The 24629-nt window shown below is 37.3% G+C and overlaps 1 protein-coding gene across 1 annotated transcript in view; it reads right to left on the reverse strand.

Annotated features, from left to right (window-relative positions):
* Positions 1 to 8094: 8094 nt before the first annotated feature.
* Plxdc2 (plexin domain containing 2) overlaps positions 8095 to 24629 on the reverse strand; it is a 394422-nt gene continuing 377887 nt past the window's right edge. The window contains exon 14 of the mRNA XM_013014718.1: positions 8095 to 8594. Coding sequence (XP_012870172.1) covers positions 8478 to 8594 — 117 coding nt within the window. The 3' untranslated portion in view covers positions 8095 to 8477. The remainder of the gene's footprint in view (positions 8595 to 24629) is intronic.

A 24629-nucleotide genomic window follows, 5' to 3' on the forward strand; every position in this document is an offset into this window, starting at 1 on the left:
GCAACTAGATTGTCTACCATGCTAATAGCCTGATGCTACTATGCATCCAGCGTTTCTGTCCCAGTAGGCAAAACATTGTGAAACTAGCGAAGGAAAGAAAAAATGTGTAGAAAAGACAAAGGCAAAGAAATCAAAACAAAATGCTTATTTATTGTTTTTAATATGCAGCCAAATAAGACAGCAATATTACACAAACAGCTTCCTTCCTTTCTTCTTCCCCATCTAAAATCCCAAATTGATGATTCTAATTATAGGTGTGTGTGTGTGGGGGACCCACATGGTTGAATTCTGAAAATAGCAATCAACAGCAAGAACACGGATCACATTTGGTCACAACCGGCTTCTAGACCTTAAAAATGATGTATTGTATTATGGCAGTTGGTGCACTGGATTTCTCATCAAATTGTTTCTAGAGAACAAAAGATTACCTGAACACTGAATGTAGGAAGAGAAGAACTGCAGAAATGCTGATAAAAGAAACTATGCAAATACCATATTTCTGTTAATATATTTGTATGCCCTTGCATACAACCCTGTTATGTTTACTTGTACATATATAAAGTGGTTCTAGCTTCCACATATGAGAGGAAAAAGTGTGCTTTGTCCCCTTTGGCCTGATGTGCCAGGAAAGTGGTACTTGAAAAGTATGTGTGGGGGGTGGGGTCAAAGGGAGAGGGTTAGATGAATGAAGAGAGGGAGGGGCAGATAATCCAGCCATAATATTCAATGCATATCCTACAAAATTAAGAAAATTCAGTGGAGAGGGAGGGTTGGGAGAGGTAGGGAAGACTGATGAAAGGGGTGACTTTGATCACAATGCATCGTATTCATCAGCTGATCTGTTCAATGCTAACTCCTTTCTATAAATACTTAAAAATAACAAGAAATAAAACTAAACAACAACGAAACTAGGAAGAAAACATGAATTGATTGTCACAATTCTGATTCCCAGGTCCGAGATAGATGGGCAAGTTACAGATCAACAGTAAATACATTCAAGCATCTCTTAAATCATCATAAAGGGAAAATAATCAGGAAGCTTGTACTGAACTTTTCCCAGAGAGCTCCTATAGAAGTAAGACTTCTTTTGTTCGCCGGCATCCTCACTGCAAATTCAGATACAGTTGTTTTTAAATTTACAGGTTCAAATAGGTCCAACCTCAGGTCATTGTGAACTATGTCAATGTAATCTTAACCTAACAGGAAGTCAGCCTTTGGCTGTCTCATTGACATGACAAGAGGCCATAGGAAAGCTAGCCAGGGGACTGGAAGGAATTCAGCCTGCTCAATTTTCCAAGCCTTGTGCTAATTAAGTTTTTTTTTGAGGAAAAATATCTCTCTGCAAAATTAATTTTCACCTGAAAGACATATCCTTGATTGCACATACAGGGTTCGGGTAAACAGTGAGAAACGCCCTGGGAATGGGCAATGCTCCCCCTTCCCCCCCAGACTTGCCTTTTGTTCGAGGTTGACTGGGTTTACAGGGTCAGATTTTCCTCAGTGTTCTCTTTAAGCAGCACCACAGTGAGCTTTGTGCTTCTGACAAAGGGTACAATTATGCCCACTTCAAAATGCATTACAGATATTCTGTGCACTGGTGAAATTGGCAGGAAACATGAACAGCAAGTTCCCTCCCCACACCTCCCCAAATGCTCAACTTTTTTCTTTTCATCCTTCAACATTTCAAATAACTACAAGCAGAATTACCAGAAACAGTAGTAAATTCCTGGCATTTGAAGTTCCCATGATCCCAGCTGGCATGCAAAAGAGGCTTTCTCTCTCTCTCTCTACTTTTCCCCCCTTGGAAGTAATGTACTTCCCAGGCCCTGTCCAAATGCTTCAAATCAGGCAAACGGGAGATTTGTTTTGACCAACCAATGAAAAGACTTGCCCAGCTTCTCAGCCAAGGGCACTGAGACTGAATTACAGTAAAACACAAGATGTTGATGGCTAAAGACATTTAATTGATTTTCTTAGAATGATTTCTTTGCAAGGGAAGCTCAAATTTCTAATAATGTTATTTTCAGGAGAGCCTGGTAGAAGAGATTTGAGCTATGATTTTCTTGCTATCCACATGACAATTTGACCATATCTTGGGTCAAACTACCTTTAAAATGGTAATGGTTGTATAGACATTCCTCTCGATGGTTAGACTAATAGCAAGAGGGATTGTGTCTTGAGAAAAATCAAACTTCACAGACATCTAGTACTGGTACCACAGATGAAGGTCCCTTTTCTTAGCTATTCCTCAAGAGAGTTATTCTGATATTATGTTGTTGCCTTTGGATGGTTGGCTGGCTCATGGTCATTAATAAAAGAAAACAAAAGAACATAGTCCTGACTTTCAAATGATGAGTATGTAAGTGCAGTTGGTTTGGGGTCATTACCTGGCTATAGGTTGTTCTGTTTCCTACAGCAGGTTTTGAGTGGCGTTAAAACTGGTCCCATAGAGGCAGTCAGGATGATGGCTGTGTTTCGAATTAGTTGGACATCCTATACTTTGTGTATGTCACTTACCTCTTACCATCTCTTGCAAAATCTGCATTCTAGTATCTGAATGACCTAAATTTGAACTGATCTCCATAGACTATTTACTTGAGCACTACTCTGAAAACTGCCAAAAAACTGCCTGATGGGACGTTTAGATCTTTATAACTTTCCCTAAAATCAAATCATCTCTGTTTACCCCACTGCATGTTTACACCAACTCCCAATGCAGCAGACTGCTAAATTTAGTTTCATGCTATGCATTAGATTGGCTCTACAGCTGTATGATCATTCAGTGATGTCTCTACCTCATCGTGAATATGTAGTTCTGGAATGCTAGAAAAAATGGAAACTGCTATTAAAAATTCAAACTGCACGCTGGGTATGGTGGTGGTGGTATACTCCTCGAATCCAGCACTTTGTGAGGCTGATATGGGAGGTTTGTGAATTGGAAACCAGCCTGGGAAGCATAGTAACGTCAAGGCTAGTTAGTACTACATAGGGAGACCCTATCTCAGAAGAAAAAAAAATTCAAATCTGAATGGATTAAATAGAAATCAATGAGGCCTTTCCATTGGGATAAAATTGAATATAAATCACTATCTACCAAGTAAAAAATTTTACTTTATTCTATTAGAAGGGTATTTCTCAAAGGTCAATAAATCTTTCATTAGATAAAAATGAGTACCAGCTTGTGATTTGCATTTAATGTTTTTCAGACTTTTACCTTAAAATAACATACCATTTTTCCATGTAGACAATAAACTAAAAATGAACTACCAACAGCAAGTTTTGAGTATTTTCTTCCTCTAGACATTAATTTAGTCATTATAGTCCATAATAACTGCACTATAGAGAAAGCAAGGATAGATTGTGGAAAATTCACTGAAAAGTATGTGATTTTCTTTTAACAATTATCATCTTGCCTCTTTGCAACAATCACTGTGAAAGCAATGGATACTGGAAGTGTGAACACTACACCAGGGAATAAGTTAAGTGGCTGCTAGATGATCCGCTCGTTTAAAAATGTTATGTAACACTACTGAGTCTGATCTATAGCACAACAGAAATTCAAATACACATTTGGAGTTTTACTAAGTTAAGAGTTTTCGGTGTTCATGACTGTACTATGAGAACTTTCCAAGGATATTCTGTAGCTATAGGTTTGATGCTTAACAGTTTTAATTGTGTATCCATATTAATACATAATTAAAAATGTTTTCCAAGTCTAGGTTGGGACTTTTAGCTAAAAAAGTAAAGGGAGGTCTGATGTTTTAGTTTTAGTTTGCCATTTATTCTATAATATTCTTAATGGGTTATGTCTGTATAACTTCAACATGCTTTCTAATTGTTGCAAAATAGATGTACGTATGAATGGGTCAGATTCAGAGTTATCCATAAGAAATCTCTAATCTGCCAAGGACATCTGAGATAAGGCACATCAAGTGACTATAAACTTTGGCTTGACAGTCTTAAACTATCCAACTCTGAAATATCCAGTTTCAATTACTTGGGGCATGCTCCCTGCCTCATAAATATATACCATAAAAAATGATCACCATCACCTTTACTTCTATAAACCCATAGCTGGTAATTAAAATGTAAAATAGTCTCATGATGTAAATAAAAAACCTTCAAGGAATTAAAAACAGAACTAAAAAACTTACCCAGCTTTACTCAATTCCTACATCAAATCAAATTAAGGTGAATATGGACTGTGACCTTTTCCAAGCTTCTTGGTGGGCCAACAAAAATTGGAACAAAAAATAATTAATGAGAAGTGCATGATCCAATTCTAACCCTAGGAAAATTGCTGTATCTCTTTGGGCTCTAGCTTTCATAGCTATAAAATCAACAGGTTGGATGAGAAAACTTTCCACGGGTCTCTCATCATTGGATGCTTAAAGTGAGAAGCGGGCTTGTGAAATGAAAGCATGACCTGTCTATTGGAATTGGGGGAGTGTGTTATAATACAACAGCTGGAAAACAACTGAAGGAATTCAGAGCAAAAGAATATTTCATACTGTGGAAATCACTTTCAGTTAATGGTAAATGTTCATTTCTTACAAAAGTTCATTGAATCACGGAAAGGATTCTAGCAAAACTTTTCATTTCTTTTTTTCTTTATGGGCCACAGATGCTAGGGGTGTTACTAAATTTATGGCTCTTCACTAAGGAATAACAAGATGCTCTTTTTTTCCTCCCAAATCTAGATAAGTACACCAACTTGAGACTATGTATTATCTGGATATTTGCATAAAGTGTCTTAATTTTTCAAGATTTTACTTTCAAAATTAAGTTGCACCTATGTTTATACTTTAATGTCATATAGTCCCTTATATTTGTGCTACAGGGAGCAAAAATGAAATGAAATTATTTATGTTACAGCACTATCTTCCAAAGAAAAAGCTTCTGTCAGCGGCTGGGATTTCTCATGCTGTAAAGAATAAAATGAGAAGTTAAAGCTACAAAGGAAATTAAGTTACTCTACATAATAAAGAACCCAGCCAGATGAAGAATGCTCATAGTCAATTTGGGCTTGGAAAAAGAGAAATAATTTGGATGGTTGTCCTGTGAAGCAAATTTAGACACCACGAAAAGGAATTTAAGCAATTTCACTGTGTGTTCAGAAGGCATTCTCTTTTGACACTTTCTCAAGAAGTTATTGAATTGATTGTCTTTGATCACCTTTTGGATTGATGCACTATTCTTTTGAATGCAATTTTGTGCTGGCATTGGACCTTTTGGTGTGCTTTATTTGCATTGCATTGACTAGGAGTTCAAAAATCTGTACATCTGTACATTTAATCAGGCTGGATAATAATCTCGGAAGAAGACAGGACAAAAATATTTTTATTTTCCAAAATTGCAAATTGAGTGTCATGGAGGTTGATGTGATTTCCCCAAGGTGACATAATGGAGACTCAAAGCCATGTCATCTGGTATTCTTGTCACTGCTTTATGGACCTTCTCTCAGTTACTAGCCCCGGCTTGGTTAGTGGATATAATATTGAACAGCACCATTCCAGATAATACACGTGTGGGATTAGCAAATTCCCTTGGTGCCCCAAACCAAAGTAAAAATTGTGAACAATGGGTTACCTTGTCATTTATCTTCAGTTCTAATTGTTGGTATATCTTAACGTCAAAATATTTCATAAACAAACATGATAGTTCGTACAATCTGGTTGGCTTGAGGTATTATTCTTGTCTTTTAAATACCTGTATTCACTAATTCTTCTTTTTTTAAATAAATAACTAAGGTGAAATTAGTACAATCCTCTATAGCACCATTGACCTGATGTCTCCAAAAGTTTAAATATTATCTCTATCTTATTTTAAAATTGTAGTTATTAAACTTTCCCAATGGCTGTGGCACACAGAGGCCTGTACACATGTATGTCCTCTTTAAGACAAGATAAATGTAAAGTCCAACGCATTCATGTTCATTATGAAAATCCCAGAAAGTGTGTGCTTGCTCTTCTTTCCAGCAAACAGACTCCAACTAACGAGAAGGTATGAAGAGAAGGCAAGTTTCATGAAAAGAGAAGTATTGAGACAATACTTCTCCCTTGCCACTCAGGGATTCATAGACAACAGAGAGGTGTCTCACTTTCTTTCATCTTAATTCCCTTCGGAAGTTCCCCCAGCCTTCCAGAAAAGTATCCTTTTATTATTCAGTGGTATCTATGTTTCACTGACGAATTCATGGGTTATTTATTGATATATTTATTTATTTAAAAGGAATTACCAATTTGTTTGAATCTAAAATGGAAGATGAGCTTTGAAGGGCAGAAGGATAACATGACTTTATAAAGAAGTTGTGCAAGGAGTCAGATAGGGGTGCAGACATCCCTGTAAGTGTTGATCAGTTACTGTTGGAAGTCATACCCACTGCCAAAGCGCACAGCAACACATCATCTGACCTCAAAAGGAAGTCGTCTTGGTATTTCTTACCTATTTGTAGAAGACTAGTTGTACCAATTACATTGGCAAGTCATTTGGTTATTGCTATCTGACCAAACCTACTCCATGGGAATAAGTTGGACCCTATCATATAAACTGAATGTAGCTTCACCCAAGATTGTTCTCATATCCTCCAATCACCTGTATTTTCAATTTTATTCCTTTTTGCCATTATTAAAGAAATAGGCTAGAGAAAAGTTACTGCTCACCAGATACTGAAAAATGTAAAGCAAAAAGCCAAAAAAAAAGAAACCAAAAAATGAAAAATGCATGGCAGAAAACAGCACTTGTTTATGTCAGACAGTCACGGTGCTGGTGTTCTGTTAGTGTACTGGTGCTGTCTAATACAGACATTGTATGTGGAATCTATGCTGTTAGTAAAGTGCTACTTTTGAGACCTCGTTCCTTTTTGAGACCCAAATCTGCAATCATTGAGCCAACAGTTTTCTTGGCACAGAATATAAAAATGGGGTCAGGATGTTGATGAAATCATATACACCATGCCTGAATTTAAACATTAGGAGGTCAATATATATGCATCAACCACTTTCCTACTCAACAAAACTTTTCCTTTCTTCATGTACAGTGAATTTTTCAAAAGCTGATTAGTGGGCCAGTGGTAGTTTCATCTTCAGAGCTTTTTGTATTGTCTTCTTTGAACCAAAGAGGGAAGGGGTGGGTAGGAGAGAAAAAGTGGATCAAATAGGTAGGACAGTAATGGATGCTGCATCTCACTGAACCACCTTTGCTAAGTGACATAAAAATATTCTACCATTAAGGATTATTTTACAACTCTATGGAAGCAATGCAGTGATACATCTTGCATTTGTGTTGTCATGATGACAAAATGCACTCTTTAGAGTCACAAGAGCCTGCCTTGTGTTAGTTATAAACAAAAATATATTTATATATATATTTTTAAGTAACTATTATGTGCTTTAAAGAAAATTATTTTATGGTTCAGCAGGGTTCATTCATTTCTTCTATCACCAGGGATATGCGCTGACTTGAATGGCTTGTTAGACAGGAATCCACAATGAAATGGGCTTTGCTTACAGAAATGGCAAAAAGAATTTTTTTTAAAAAACAACAACCACAAAGTCCCTTAAGGGTTTTGTCTCAAAAATGATCAAGGAACTCTTGGTTATTTCCTGTTATTTCCATCAGCCGAGAGTGATGGTTGGCTTTGTAGTATTGAATAGAGAGGAAACGAGAGGTAACACTTCTTAAAACAAATCAGTGCTGAGGCAGGGGGGATGAAAGCCTCTTCTGCTACTTTCTCCTTTTTATCTCTTAGCTAAAAGCTTGGAAAGTTTGTCATAGGTCTCAGAAGGGACACTCATTATCAAGGAAGAAGTAGGCATAGTTTAAATCTCCCGTGCCGATGCAAGATTCATCCCATAAAGTAATCAACTTGATGCAGCAGCTGGATCAAGAGTAGAAAACCAAACTCCTTTTGCCACAGGTCTGTTTAGAAAAGATAGAAAACCTCTTAGCTTGGGTTTGGTTTTGTTCCCATATGAGCTATGCTCAGGAATCTTGAAACTTCATCAGTACCCTTTCGAGAGAAAGAGTTCCAGCCTTTGGGAGACGGTTATCTTTGAGACCTCAGAGAAGAACATTTGAACCAAAGGTTGTAGATCCCTTGTGAACTAAAGCTTTATTATTATTATTTTTCTCTCAATTCCTTTGCAACCCTGCACCTAAAGCCAAAAGCATTTTAATCTTGTCATATTTCTGCTAAGTCCAGAGGAGATATTCCAAGTGAACTCTGGATGTCATCCCATTAGGGAATTTTATGTTTAGTATACACAATGTCTTATACAAGATTTAGTGTATCTTTTGCCCTTCCTGGATTGGGTATGTCCAGAAATCTCTTTTCCTTCAGGCTATAGCAGCTTAGGGTTCATGTGTGTGTGTGTGTGTGTGTGTATGTGTGTGTGTGTGTGTGTCTTAAAGATATAAGCAAAATTTTAGTCTTAACACCTGTAAGCCAGTACTGGTGCTAGTCTGTCCTAGAAATTTTAGCACTGCTCTGATACAATAAAACCTTCTTTCTCTCCGACCGGTTCAACTTCAGCATAGGCAGGATGACCTGAACCTCTTCGAAACTTCATCGCGGGCCATTGGCTTGGGCGTCTCTAAAACAGAAAATGAAAAACATAATAATAGTAATGAACATTAGGGTGAGACATGCTCATCAGAAACATAGTTTGCCAACTAGTCTAGATTAGCTTCTCAATTAAATGTAGCAAGTAGGTTAAATGATGTTTTAGTCTCATGAGAGTTAAAATTGATACAGGTTCCATTCTCTACACTCTCAAAGGCTGCAGTTAAATCTGTCCTGGGGCTCTATACCATCAGCAGGTGGAAGTTCATTTGGGAGTTAAAAGTTTCTTAAAGGCAAGATTTCATCCTTATGCATATGTATGGGAAAAGTGCCCAAATACAACCAGGTAAAAATGAAGTCTTAAAAAATACATGGCCATTGACATTTCTCTTCTCTAGAAGTCTATATCACTATTACTTCATCTTGCTAAATTCAATAAAAAATACAATTTTGCATAACTTTGCACGAGTCCTACAAGTGTGCTTTCAATTAGCGGATGGACTTTCTAGCAATTGTAGTGCCAAGAAATATCCTTTAATATCTTAAGAAATTGTTCAATAACCCATGCACACCTCTTTAGGGCTTTTTATACTTGAACATTTAAAGTGGCATATTCTAAAAATGGAATCCTTAATCAGAAGGCGTGAATAATTTGGAGCCTATGAGGTGAAATACTGCACAGATGATTCTGGCCCTGCAGTTCAGGCTACTTGCAGCTCCCAAGCCCCCAGCATTCTGTCTATCAAGCAAACCTCCGGTGGCTTGGAAATAGATGTGCTGAGATGAATTATGAAGTTGCAGGAGCAAAAGACACTAAAATGCATTTCACTGCCACAGTGACACTGGAAACGATTACTTCATTTATCAAAGTGCCTGTGATTTGGGGATAAATAAGGCAATAAATATTGAAGGAAGTTTATTTCTATCTGAGGAATTTTAATGCAAGGAAAGGTTAGATGTCTATTTGCATATACAGGCATTTGGTGTCTTGCTAGATTTGCCAATGGTGTGCCCATGTGATTGATTAGGGGCTGTGGGAGAAGGTTTTTACACCAAGTAGTAATGATTAGTTCCACATTTTGAGAGAAATGCCCATTGAGGTAACTTTCTACTCTTTTTTTTCTTTTTTTTTTATTGTGAAAATACTGTACAGAGGGGTTACAATTACATGGGCAAGATAATGAGTATATTTCTTATCAAGCATTGTAGCCTCCTCCTTTGTTTCCCCTTCCCATCCTCCCCCCACCCCCCCAATCCTCCCCGCCCCCCTCCCCTGCACCAAAGTTGTAAAGTTCATTTTCGACATAATGACTTGTACATCTCATTGCTGCAATGGGTCCACCTGTATCCCTATTTAGACGATTTGTTTTTCCCCTTCCCCTCCACAAATTATACCAACATCAAATACAGTGAAAGTAGGGGTTATACTGTGGGGGAGGGACCATACATAGCAACAAAGAAATAATCTTATAAATGTGTTAGAAATAATCGCATGAAAGAAAAAAAACATTTGAATACATATCTTAGGGTTCATTTCCCTAACATCACCTTATCTGACCTTTTCTGCTTGACTCAGACATATACTAGTTATTGCAAATAAGGGAAACCATGGGACCTATGTTTCTTTGGGCCTGGCTTACTTCACTTAATAGAATTTTTTCCAAGTCTTTCCATTTCCTAACAAATGGGGCAATGTCATTCTTTCTGATGGAGGTATAGAATTCCATTGTGAATATATATACTACATTTTCTTGATCCATTCATCTACTGAGGGGCATCTGGGTTGGTTCCATATCTTAGCTATGGTAAATAATGCTGCAATAAACATAGTCATGCTGGTGGCTTTAGTGTGGTCTTGTTTGTAAACATTTGGGTGAATGCCCAAAAGTGGGATTGCTGGGTCATAGAGGAGCTTAATAGTATGTGTGGCATCTATAACGTTGTATGCTCAGAATGCCTACTACTCATTAGCTGATCAAGTCTCATGAAGTAAATGACATCAGAATTGTGGGCTTTTAGTGGGACAATAGGCCATCGCCAGCGGATACATGCTGTAGCTCAAAGTAATACTGCTCTGAAGAGGATACCACAGTGCTCCCATCAGCCTCCATAACCCCACAACTGGGCTGTTACGAAGCCTGACTCTCTAAGCCAACATTATGCCTTTGCTTCGTAGCTCTACATTTCCAAAGTCAAGAATGCCTAGCAGCTAGCAGCGAGCACTTAAAAAGACATGGTGCTCTAGGTAGATAACTATCACCAAAGAGGGGCAATGACAATCACATTCATAATGTGCTTGCTGAAGTTACATTTTATGAGCATCTTCCCTATATGATTATAAGTCATTCATTTCCAATTGGCAACTCAACATTGCCTACAAAACTTCGAGGGTAGCAGATGAAAGAGTCATGCTTAAAATGGTATTTCCAAAATTCAATGGTTTATATTGAATCCAGCATCCAACATTTGTGAGCCTTGTTTTATTGTTATTTATGCCTTAAACATGTGACACAATTAATCACTTGAGGCTTCTGTTACTAAATCGAATGACTAAGATCCTCAGTTTGGCTTAGGCGAGAAGTTTGCAGGGCTGCTGACACTGTTCACTGTGAATTCATCCTAGAAGGTCTAAACATAGTACAGATATACTCTAGACAGTGAACCATCCTCTATTGAGACAATACAAATTTATTTTCAAGAATAATGTACATATACTTAAAGATAACTTTTCTTGATTCATTATTCACTAAAAGGCATAGAAATATGTCAGTAAGAAATAAAATGCCTAGAGAGGCCAGCTCTCACACATAATTTGGACATCCATATATGCACTAAGGGGTGGAGAGCCATTGTACTAACAAGGACCATTTGGATTTTTATAACATCATTCTTGGACCAGACAAAATTATTAAGGAAGCCAATGATAATCATACCTGTCTATTCTGTCATGTATGGAGTGATTTCATGGTCCAGGGCCCACATGACAAATAAACTCAATACAATGGGTATAACACAGTTCCAAAAACATGCAAGATTGCTTTTTACTCCAGGAAAAGTTCACGTACTATATCTATTCCCATAGTTTTGACTTAATGGAAAGAAAGGGAATTTTCCAAGACAATATCTTAAAATTTATACAGGTTGATTATCTGGTCTCATAATCTGAAAAGCTGAAATTGCAAATGCTGCAAATTCTGAAATGTTTTGAGGATAGATATAATTCCACAAAAGGAAAATTCCATACTACAAAACTTTGCTTCATAAATGGCACTATTAGAAGCATTTTATCAAAGTACCTCTAGATCATAGATGGAAGGTGACAAATAATTTTTGTGTTTAGATGTGCATCCCATCCCCAAAATTCCCCCAAGGTATCTGAAAATATCCTAAATCCAAAATATTTCAAAATCTACTTCTGATCTCAAGCACTTTGGGTTAGAGATACTCTGTAATGAAATCTATTAAAAAATAGTACAACTGGACTTTAAAATTTTTTTTATCTTATTTTACGTTCTTTCACAATTCCTTGACTTACTTAGCCCTAAAAACTGTCAAATAAGTATAACAACTGCATCAAAGTTCTCCTTTCTTTATAAAATATTTTCACAAAAGTATAAAAACATTTTTCTACATCACCAAAAATTATGTGATCGTGAAAAACTCATTCAAGGTTTTGGAACCTTTGTTTCCTTATCCTTAAAATAATATCTATTTGTCATTTGAAATCCCTGGATCTTTGTTTTTGCTTGTCTCTGGTAATTAACTTTATACCACAATGAAAGAAACTAAAACAAGGGTCGATAATGATGGTGTATGGCCGTAATCTCAGCTACCTGGAGAGGCAGAGATCCAGAGGATGATTACTGAGACCAGCCTAGGCAAAAATCAGGGAAATTTTGCATCACTATTACTAAGCTGGGTATGGTGGTGCGTGACTGTGATCCCAACTATAGGTAGGAAGGTCATGATCTGAAACCAGTCCCAGATAGAAACTCAACACCTGACTTGAAAAATAACCCCCAAAGGGGTCTAAAACACCTATCTAGCAAGCATAAAGCTCTGAAGTTCTACCACCACTACTACCTCCACTAAAAAGAAACAACAAATCTTCCATGCTATAGTTCTGATGGTTGATACTCATGCCTCATTTGATTAATGTTTGCAATTCCTAAGCCTAAGAGATTATAAAACAATTAATCCTAACTGAAATTGTGTTTTAGTATCAATCTGAAGCTATTCAGAAATGTCTGAATAAATGAAAACAAAAGGAAACTATGACATTGAGATACTCAACAGATTATTTTGTTTTTGTGAAAAGATCCTTAGTATTGATGCTATGTGACTTATGCACACAGTCACCAAGAAAAGTAGAGGCTCTCAATATTATTCCAGCCCGACATGAACTTGTAGTTTGGCATGTCAAGAAAGGAATATACCAAACTTCTTTCTTGAGGCTTGGACATTTCCAAATCTGTGGTCTTTTTAGAACAGTGAACTCAAACTGTTCCAGAAAACTGACAAAGTTCACAGGGTCACTGGCTAACACAACAGGATGTATGCGGAACATTGCAGAATTCAAACCAGAAGGGAAGATTAATTTGTTGCAGAGACCCAGGATGCAATGCTTGAAAACATATTTGGGGTGTGATGTGTAGGCGATTTTAATTTCATTTCTGAGAATTATTTGTGTGATTAATCACAATCAGAAGAAAAAAAAGTGTTCCTGTTGCTATGTTGACACTGGGGTGGGCCACACGAGCAGGGATTCTCCCTAATTACTCCTTCAGTTTTATTAACTGAACAGTCATCCAAGACTATCTCATTGGTCTGTGGCAGGACAATTAGCTGACACATCCATAAACAAACAAACCTGTAGCATCTTCTCAGCAAAGTACACAGAACTGCAGCTGGAGATGTGTCTTCCAGCGTGGAGAGACAACAGAGCTTTGTGTTGTGTTATTGAGCCCTTGAAAGGAAGTGGGAAACATGCATTTAAAAGTAGAGGGGATAATTTTCAAATTTGAGAGACAGATGACACCTGTGGTGATTGATGGCCCTAGACAAGCAGCTGATCTGAAAGTTCTGCTACTCTGTGTTGCTTTTCTCAATGAACAGAGAGAAAGTGGAAAGGGGGAAACCATCTTCCAACAGAGGACTTGGACAAAGTTGCATATCTTTTTCCTTATCTGGAAAATGAAATGAACAAGACGAACTAGAGTCTACTCCCTTTTCTCACGGCCCCCAATTTTAATAATTAAGTCTTTTTCTCCTTCTCTCTCCCCCCCCACTCTCCCCTTGTCTCTCTTCTGAATATAACATTGCCTAGAAGTCCAATCACCTAAGGTTGGTCTCCTTCAGTTGTTCTGGCAATATTACAAGCTTCCGCCTCCTAAGGGAGCCTATGAATGCATTCTTAATGCATGTTTGCAAGTATAGAACAAAATCTGTATTTCTTGACCTAGCCTGTGCCTGCCAATCACGGAGAATTCTGTCCCTATGCAGTCTCCTTCTGTGAGTCTGGGGAAGCCTGGAACTCTGCATTTCTGCCTAGCTCTTAAGGATACTGAAACAGATTAGCCACACAACACAGGCAAAGTGCAAGGGTAATGCTTCTCCAAAATCAAGTGCTATAAGCAGTATTGAATTCTGCCTTCCTTGTGTTTGTATGAGGACAGATGTTGATGAAAACTAAACACAGGTTTTTGTACTGCAAGCAAATTTTAAAATATTTAGTTTTGGTTTTACTGTTCAGAGGAAGGAAATTTGTGTGTGTGTGTGTGTGTGTGTGTGTGTGTGTGTGTGTGTGTGTGTGTATGTGTGAGTGTGCCAGTCCTACTGTTTGAATTCAGGGCTTGGGTGCTGTTTCTGAGCTTTATTGCTCAAGGCTAGTGTTTTACCTCTTGAGACACAGCTCTACTTCCAGCTTTTTGCTGGTTAATTAGAGGCAAGAGGCTCACAGACTTTCCTGCCAGGGCTAGCTTCTTACTGTAATCCTCAGATCTCAGCTTCCTGAGTAGTTAGGATTACAGCATAAGCCTTTGTTTAGGGGAATATATATATATTTAATAATTTAATAATATATGATATATAATGTTTCATACATATTATATATAACATATAATTTAATTATATGTAATTTATAATTCAAAATATGTCAATGTCTATTTTCCTTATTTGGTTAACTATTTCATATGAATAGATTATAATGTTGGGTAGCTAGATTTAGCAAACAAATGAAAACTACTTAAAATTGAATTTCAGAAAGATAAGTGATTTTGAAAACTATTTTTAATGCAATATATTTTTATTTAAAAATGACTCATTTTTATTTGAAATTTAAAGTCTCTAAGTGTCCTATGTTTCATTTGACAATTCTTTTGGAAGGGAAAACAATGTGCTTGGACCTGAATCAGTCAAACTTGCGATGTAATCAAAAGAATTACTCCTGTTTGTACCAGTAACTGGGTCATGGATTTAATTTTACTTTTCTCCTTAAAAAAAGAACGATATAATGACTTATCTATCTTCTGGTGCAGCTCTGAATTTCAACCCATAATTTGTGTATGAAATGAAGCCTGAGTCTTCGTTGATGTATTTTCTGCTGGTCCTATTTCAGTTCTTCCTCATGTGGCAGTTGTTTCATTCTGGAACCATCCTATGATGATCCTGAGGTGCTAAGTTATACCATCATTGGCAAATCCAAGAGGAAAACTGTCCTAATGCAGGCCTAGAGCAACCATCTATTGGGATGAACAAAATCCACATAATTCATATGCTTTTCTTAATAAATTAAAGCATTGAAAAGATAAAGTAGATGATTTTTCCACTGGCGGCAATATTAAGTACAAACTGTTTAATTTGAGAAGAAATATATATTTTTTTCTGGTACCAGGGCTTGAACTCAATCTCTTGTTCTCAATTGACTAGCTTGGGTGACACTCTACCAACTAAAATACACCTCCAGTCCCATATTTTGTTCATGGAGTCTCTTTTTTTGCCTGGTATGGCTTTAATCATTTTCTTTCAAGATCTCAGCTTCTTGAGTAACTAGGTATGAGTACTGGTATGAGCCATTGATATCCATATGAAAAAATAGTTTTTAATCATACATTTCAAACACTTGAAGGTCTATTATTGTCTTCTACTCTTTGGGGTTTCTCAGAGCTCACTGAAAATTAAATCCCAAAGGGCACATGCTTTTCTCTCCTTTGTGGATGTTTGATCTAAATTATAAATATATAACTTATACAGGGACATCTGTTTATATACATAAGAGCATATTGATGAAATTACTTCATGTACAGGGGATGATTCCAAAGGTGTAATGTCTTTGAACAACCAACTCACGGTTTAGCAAAATGCATATTAGGAAGCTGGAGCTTTTGGTATGTATAATGGGAGGGTGAGATCAAGGGGAAGGGGTAGATGCATGGAGAGTGAAAAGATGGGGTAATGCAAATGTAAGATCCATGTACCTATGGAAAATGGAACTAGGAAAATTGAGGAAATGGGTGGGGTTGGGAGAGATGGAAGAGAATGCTGAAAGGGAAGACATTGATCATATTTAATAAACTGACATGTTGAATTGACGATCCTTTCTATAACTACTTACAGATAATTTAAAAAATATAAAAGAATACCCAACAACTAACCAACCAAAAAAATTAAAAAACCAAGATGCCAGAAACACAAACTGATACTAAGGCCCACTACAGGCACTTGACTGGCACCTGGGCAGGTATAGTGCCAGTGACCAAATAAAGATTAAGAAGCAGCCACTGGGGTTCATTTCTCCTAACATCAACTTATCTGACCGTTTCTGCTTGTTTGAGACATATATTAGTTATTGCAAATAAGGGAAACCATGGGACCTATGTTTCTCTGGGTCTGGCTTACTTCACTTAATATAATTTTTTCCAAGTCTTTCCATTTCCTAACAAATGGGGCACTGTCATTCTATCTGATGGAGGCATAGAATTCCATTGTGTATATATACCATATTTTCTTGATCCATTCATCTACTGAGGGGCATCTGGGTTGGTTCCATATCTTAGCTATAGTAAATAATGCTGCAATAAACATAGCTGTGCTGGTAGCTTTAGTATGGTCTTGTTTCCTTGGCACAGGCCGAAATTTTCTTAATAGAGACCCAGAAATACAAAAAAACAAAGAAAGGTTGGACAAATGGGATTACATGAAATTGCAGAGCTTCTGCATGGCAAAGGACATAGCTAGCAAGATCAATAGAAAGTCCATGGATTGGGAGAAGATCTTCAATAGCCATGCAACCAAGAAGGGTCTGATATCTAAAATATACCTGGAACTCCAAAAGTTTAAATCCCCCAACAACAAATCCTCAAAGAAACAACTGCCCAATAAATAAGTGGACTAAAGCCTTAAAAAGAAACTTCTCTGAAGAGGAAAGAAGGATGGCCAATAGACACATGAAGAAATGCTCAACCTCTCTAGACATAAAAGAAATGCAAATCAAAACAACACTGAGATACCACCTCATTCCAGTTAGAATGGCTATAATCAAGAACTCTAATAGCAACAGATGCTGGATGGGATGTGGACAGAAGGGAATCCTACTGCATTGTTGGTGGGAGTGTAAACTTGTTCAACCACTTTGGTAAGTAGTATGGATGTTCCTGAAAAGACTCTACATAGAGCTCCCCAATGACCCAGCAATCCCACTTCTGGGCATTTACCCGAATGATCACAAAGAAGAAGATAAGGACTTGAATGGTTTTTCTTTCTTGCTATTGTTTCTAAAATATTTATAAGATGATTTCTTTGTTGCTTTGTATGTCCCTCCCCCATAGTATAATCCCTGTTTTCACTGTATTTGAAATTGGTATAATTTGGGGAGAGGAAAGGAAAAAAAACAAATTGTTTAAATAGGGATACAGGTGGACCCATTGCAACAATGAGCTGTATAAGACATTATGTAGAAAAACAAACTTTACAACTTTGGCGGGGGGGTGTGGTGGGGTGTAAGGGGGAAGAGATGTGAGGGCAGGGATGGTATGGGGAAACAAAGGAGAAGGCAACAATGCTTAATAAGAAATGTACTCATTACCTTGCTCATGTAATTGTAACCCCTCTGTATGGTATTTTCACAATAAAAAACTTATTAATAAGAAAAAAAGAAGCAGCCACTGTCTTCTCTCATTGTCCTGCTCATAAACCATCATTTCTCAACTGGAGGCTTTGCCTAGGGTCTTCGCGACAATCTGGAATGCGATCCACCCATCACATTTACTTAGACAAATGCTACTCATTTCACAGAATTTCTGGGCCAACTTCTCAGAGCTCTACCCACATCTAAGAAGTCACTTCTCATTCTCTTTTGTTGGCTCAGCCATTTTGAGATGCTTTATTGATAGCTCTGGCCATTTTTTTCAGCGTACATTGTGATTGTTTTTGTAATCACGTACATGGAGAGTGTGTACACATGTTCTCTTCCCTCTCAGTATCCCAGAGACTGAACTCTTGAAATATCCACAATGGAGTACCAAAGAGAGCTCACACCAAGAACAAGCCTACCATCCATATTTGTTTTCTCTATAATACATCACTATTTCCAAGAATTGCAAAAGGATCTGAAAAATATTCAAGGGCTGAAAAAGACAGGCTAGTATAATTTTTGTGTTTAAGCATGCTAGAAGTGGATTAAAAAAACTATGAAAAAATAAGATAAATATTACCATACCCCCTCCCCCAAATGGGAAAATAACCGGGTGCTGGTGGCTCACGCTTGTAATCCTAGCTACTCAGGAGGCTGAGATCTGAGGATTGTGGTTCAAAGCCAGCCCAGGCAGGAAAGTACATGAGACTCTTATCTCCAATAAATTAACTACTCAGAAAACCGGACATGGTGCTGTGGCTCAAGTGGTAGAGTGCTAGCCTTGAGCTGAAGAGCTGAAGGATAGCATCCAGGTCCAGAGTTCAAAGCTACGCAATGGACCAAAAAAAAAAAAAAAAAGGAAAACAGAGTGAATACAAAGTCACCAGTTAAGGAGGGAAAAGAAAGTAACCAAACACATGTAGAAATGCTGCCAAATGAACAAACTCGGGACTGGGACAAACTCAGGGCTGGAAAGGTGGCTCAGTGGTAGAACGCTTGCCTTGCGTGCATGAGGCCCTGGGTTCTATTCTTCAGCACCACATAAGCAAAAAGAAAAAAGCCAAAAGTGGCATTGTGGCTCAAGTGGTAGAGTGCTAGCCTTGAGCTGAAGAGCTGAGGGACAGCGCCCAGGCCCAGAGTTCAGGCCCCACGACCGGACCCTCTACGCCCCCCCCCCCAAATGAACAAATTCTAATAGGTCCCTAAGATAATTTATACTTATAATAAGAAGTAGTTTAAGTTTCATGTCTTCATCCTTAAACCACAATGTAGTATTCAAGGGACACCCTCCTACCCCCTTCTCTTTATGACTAACAAACTCTAGGAGCCTTTGAAGCTATTTAATTTCTTGTAATCTCACTTTATATTACCTATAGTCACTGACCTTGCTGGGGCGTAATGAGAATTAAAGACAATTGACTGACAAACCTTCAAATCTCCATGCAAATGAAATTAAATTCCATCTTTCTCCTTCCAATGGTTCTTGAGCTAGCCATACATAGATCTTTTCCTCATCAAGACCCAAGTTCAGTTCTCAGCATCCAGCTCTACACACACGAATATAATCTGTTAACTTCCTTCTAAGGGGTCTCAATTGGCTCCAGTGGTTGTTTTCTCCTAAAATTTAGTAGTAATTTTCTATTAGACAGGCAATTTACTCTAAAGAAAAGTGACCTGCACCGGGTGTGAAAAGGAGTCAAATCACCATTGTACAGTGACGGGGCTCATAGACAAGACGAAGCTGCTCTGGTCGTAAATGTCCTAGTAAAAGTCAGACGTGAGTTAGTGCTGTTTCGACAACAATCAGACTGGCTGTTTTCCTCAAAGCATCGTTTTCATGAGGTTATTTGTGGGAGGAGCACCAGTGTGTTTCTGAGAAAAGTCAAAGACAGCTGAAAGGTTAGGATCTCACCAGCTCTGACCTTAGGAATGGGAAATAGGAAGTTATTTTCTACCCTAAAGTAGTTGTGGGCTTTAAGCCACATCTTAATTACACAATTAGAAAATGGCCCCATAGGATAATGTATACATCCAATATAAATTTGAAGACTTAGACCGATGCCTATTTTCAAACTACAAAGATAGATCTTCACGTATGATCTGAATATTATAATATCATTTTACTTTTAAGTGTACACTTAAGTGAAATAGAAACAATAGTACTTTAAAAATGATTTAAGCTTCCATATTGAAAAATGGGTACGCCAAATGGTGAATCTCTTTATATACCTTAGAAATTTAATTTATTTTTCAACGTTCAGTAAGTACTATCTTTGGTCAAGTCAATTCATACAGTGAGATAAAATGATGATTTATGTTCCTAACATAGGAATCAATATAACATTAGGATGGCGGGGAAATAACATCTAAGGAAAATGTGGTTTTTGAGGAGGGATTTTAGAAGTACTGAGAGCGAGAGGTCCAGTGTGATAGCTGATTTCAACATTACTGATTTAAAATACCCTGTAGTGCTCAGGGCCATAGCCAATTTCTATGGAAGCTGTATTGAGAGTACAGTCGATGCATACTGTGACCAAAGTTGCAAAAATAGTCACTGAAATACTATTGCGTGCAACAGTGTATAGTTGTATAAGTAAATCCACTTGCAACATTTTAGACAATGAAAAAAATGAATGCAAGAAAAACAAAATGCCTGAGATATATCAATTAGAACTCATAAAAACAATTGTTTTGATGGTACCATCAATGATGTACTATCTAGGGATCCATCAATGATTTGGTTTGTGACTTATCAAGATCACTTGTTCTTCTTGCCTTTCACCTGCCATGTGGATAAACTCAACAATTACCCAAGAGAAGAGGTGAGGGATAGAGGGAAGGGGATTTCTGCAAGAAATCTCAGTATTTATAATAACACTTTTGGCTGCAACTCGTGATTGCGGTTCTAAGTTGTGCTTTTGAATTATTCATGGTAGCCAAGGTATTCCAACAAGGTATCTATAAACAGATGAATTTAAAGAAAACACACACACACACACACACACACACACACACACACGTTCAATGACGTATTTTTGTTTCCCCAAAGAAACAAACACTACTATTTTCTATTTATGACCACATGAATGAACTAAAGAACCTGATACTACATGAAATAGGCCAAAGACACAAAGGAAAATATTGACTGATCTTACTTACAGGTATAATTTTTAAAAGGTTGAATGCATAGAATAGACTAGAAAAGCGGTGAGTGAACTTGGAAGGTGAAGGAAATGGGAAGAAGGAGGCCAAAGGACATGCTTACACAGATTGAATAAGTCTAGAGCATTACTACATAGCTTCAAGACTATGGTTAGATTCATTGTATGCAGAAAATTGCTGAGAGTAAATTTTAAGTGTTATCGCATAAAAAGTCAGTATGAAATGCTGTGCAACACATCTCATAAGGTCTCACATTGTTCTAATCTCTATTATTCTTGTTAATCTCTATTGTCCATACCCTACTCCATTTTTATACCAATTCCAGCATTTTCTCTTAGTGGGGGGACTGGTCATGTGACTTATGCCTCCTTTTTTCAAACCCACCAGATATCTGCAGCAGTTTCCCCTTTTTCAGATCTTGGAGCTTATACAAGATCTTTGTATGCACCCAAATTTTTTCTCTTCTTTCAGCTCCTCCACCTTCCTCCTGCTCATCTGCAGTTGGCAGCCTATTAAAACTGTGCTCCTCTCTCCATCCTTGCCTTGGCATGAGTGTCAATCAAGTCTTTAATCTCCTTAGTCCTTCTCCTCCAATGAGGAGAACATAGGTTGCCTATGTTCCTCTATCTATATGGGGTACAGAATAGACCTCACTCTTGATAAGGGCCATTTTGGTTGTCAACTGGAGATAAGAGTTTCACAGACTTTTCTGCCTGGGCTGGCTTTAAACTATGATCCTTAGATCTCAGGCACCTGAATAACTAGGTTTACAGGCACGAGCCACTGGCACGTAGCAAACATAATTCTTTTTTTTTTGTTTTGTTTTTTGCTTATGTGGTGCTGAGGAATCGAACCCAGGGCCTCAGGCATGCAAGGCAAGCACTCTACCACTGAGCCACCTTCCCAGCCCCAACAAACATAATTCTTTGTTAAATAAACCCCAAGGCCTTGTGTATACATTAGCCTAGTGCTCTAGGCTGCACCTGCACTCCGCCCCCAGCCTTATAGGATATATCATTAAATGGCAACCACATACCCATGAACTCAATGTTCTTTATCCATTCTCTGCCACATCTATGTTTCCTTCTCATATTCAATTTATATTTATTCAAGAGTCGTCTAGTTAGCAGTTACTGAATTTCAGTTAGATAGTCCAAGGTTAAAACAAGGAGATAAAAGGAAACAAAAAGATAAGATGTTAATTCTAACATAATGTTAATTCTAAGACATTAATTCTGATATAAAAGAAAATAAGTCTGGTGCACTAGTGCAAGACAAGTAGCTCTGATTAAAACCATAAAGTTTTAACTTGCACTATGCTTTTGAATAAATATAAACATTTTATTTTATGAGACTTTCTTGTTATGAAACTATCATTACTCCTTTAAAGTCTGTGCCACATTGCAATGAGTTAATGCTTAAAATCTTATTTTTCTTTCTGCCTGTAATAGGATTTGAAATCAAGGCCTCAAGCTTGCTTGGCTCATGTTTGTTCAGCTGGTGTTTTACTACTTTAGTCATGCATCCAGTGTAGTTTTTTTTTTGCTGGCTATTTTGGAAATGAAGTCTCATAGACTTTTTCTTTGTGTGTGTGTGGGGGGGGGTTGCTTTGAACTATAATCCTCTAGTTCTCTCCCTCTTAAGAAGTTAGGATATGGATCTGAATTACTAGTGCCTAGCTTCAAAAGTAATTTTAAAAATTCATGAATCTTTTTTGTCTGTCCAAAACTTACCCTATCTACAGAAATTTCTCATTATTATATTTATTTAATCATGTAGTTATGGAATTAGATATGTATTCATTCACTTAATATATCATATTTAAAAAGTTGCTTTTGTTTAAAGTAGAAGGAATTTTATTTGTGGTGAGAAAGGTTTTATTAGAGTGATCATCACAGAAAAGTGGAACAAAGTAATCTTGATAGATTTGCAGATTAAAAATGCCTTTGGTGGCTGGGTATGGTAGCTCAAGCCTCTAACTCTACCTATTTGGGAGGTGGAGATTGGAGAACCTCAGGTCACGGTCAGCCCAGACATAAAACTTCATGAGACCCCCATCTTAATCAATGGTTGAGTGTAGTGGCACTTACCTGTCCACCCTACTGACACAGGGAAGCACAAGTAGGAATATCACAGCTCAGGCTAGCAGAGCAAAAATAGAAAAACACACACACAACCCATACATAACCTCAAAAATAATCAATATACAAAGAGACAAGAAGCATGGCGCAAGTAGTGGTGCACTTGTCTAGCAAGCATAGGCCCTGAGTTCAATCTCCAGAACCACAAGCTAAAAAACAAAAATCCTTTGGTTAATCATGGCTACTAGAATTATAACAGCTTAATTATTATCATTCTTTATAATGGATTCTTTTATATTTCTGTTCCTTAGACTCTTCCATTTTTGATGGAATTCAAATTTAAATTTTTAATTTTCTTACAGTCACAAATAATTCTAATCCCAGCATACCATAATAATCAACACATTAACACAATTTTCTTTCTCTTTCTGCCAGAAGAAATTATGCTATCCAAAAATGCCGGAAAGAATAATTTGGTAATGGAATAAATTTGTTATTGTGTGAAATGATAATTATCGCTGAAATTAAAGTTCCTATGATCTGATTCTACAAATAGAAAGGTTTATGTATTTAACAGAGAACAGTTACAAGCCACAAAAAAGAAATTAGTCAAGAATTGATTTTGAAAGAACAGCAATCTTCTCTTCAAGATGTAAGAGAAGAAAGAAATCAGAATACCTAATACAATGTTATATTCTTTTTTTTAATTGTGAAAATACCGTACAGAGGGGTTACAATTACATGAGCAAGGTAATGAGTACATTTCTTATCAAGCATTGTTGCCTCCTCCTTTGTTTCCCCTTCCCATCTTACCTCCCCCCCCACCCTCCCACCCCCGCCAAAGTTGTAAAGTTTATTTTTCGACATAATGTCTTATAGATCTCATTGTTGCAATGGGTCCACCTGTATTCTTATTTAAACAATTTGTTTTTTTTCCTTCCCCTCCCCAAATTATACCAACATCAAATACAGTGAAAACAGGGCTTATACTGTGGGGGAGGGATCAATGTCATATTCTTAAAATGACCTAAGTCAAGTATTGAAATGCCGCATCAAGCTGTAGCCACTTATTTATTCATGAGCTTCTTTCATCTCTTAAGAACTTTCTGATGGAGTCTGTCTGTCTGTCTCTGTAATTAAAATTTTCTGTAATTAAAATTAATCTGTTCACAAATGATAACTGTGAAGGAATTTGAGTACAAAGCTTAGGAAAATGTATGATACTCAGTATTTATTATAATCGTTCCCAATGAAGAGAAGAAAACATCTCATTAAATTAGAAACAAACTATTTTAAGGTTTGGAAATGTAAATGAAAATACACTAACCAGGAGTGTAAATTAAAGGTGACATGTTAAAAAGGAATCTTGTTTTATTGGTGATTATTTATGAACCTGAGCTGATGTCCCAAAAACATGTGGTGAAGAACAGAATAAAATTCTTGCATCTAACATCACGTGTAATGATGCACAACTGTAATCCCAACTACTCAAGAGGATAGTGGTGCTAAACTAGCTTGAGTAAGGCTAGGCATGGGTGGCTCACACCTGTAATCCTAGCTACTCAGGAGGCTGAGATCTGAGGATTGTGGGCGGGCAGGGATAGTAAGGAGAAACAAAGGAGGAGGCAACAATGCTTGATAAGAAATGTACTCATTACCTTGTAACCCCTCTGTATGGTATTTTCACAATAAA

Source organism: Dipodomys ordii, unplaced genomic scaffold, assembly GCF_000151885.1.
Source record: "Dipodomys ordii isolate 6190 unplaced genomic scaffold, Dord_2.0 Scaffold24, whole genome shotgun sequence".
NCBI lineage: Eukaryota > Metazoa > Chordata > Mammalia > Rodentia > Heteromyidae > Dipodomys > Dipodomys ordii.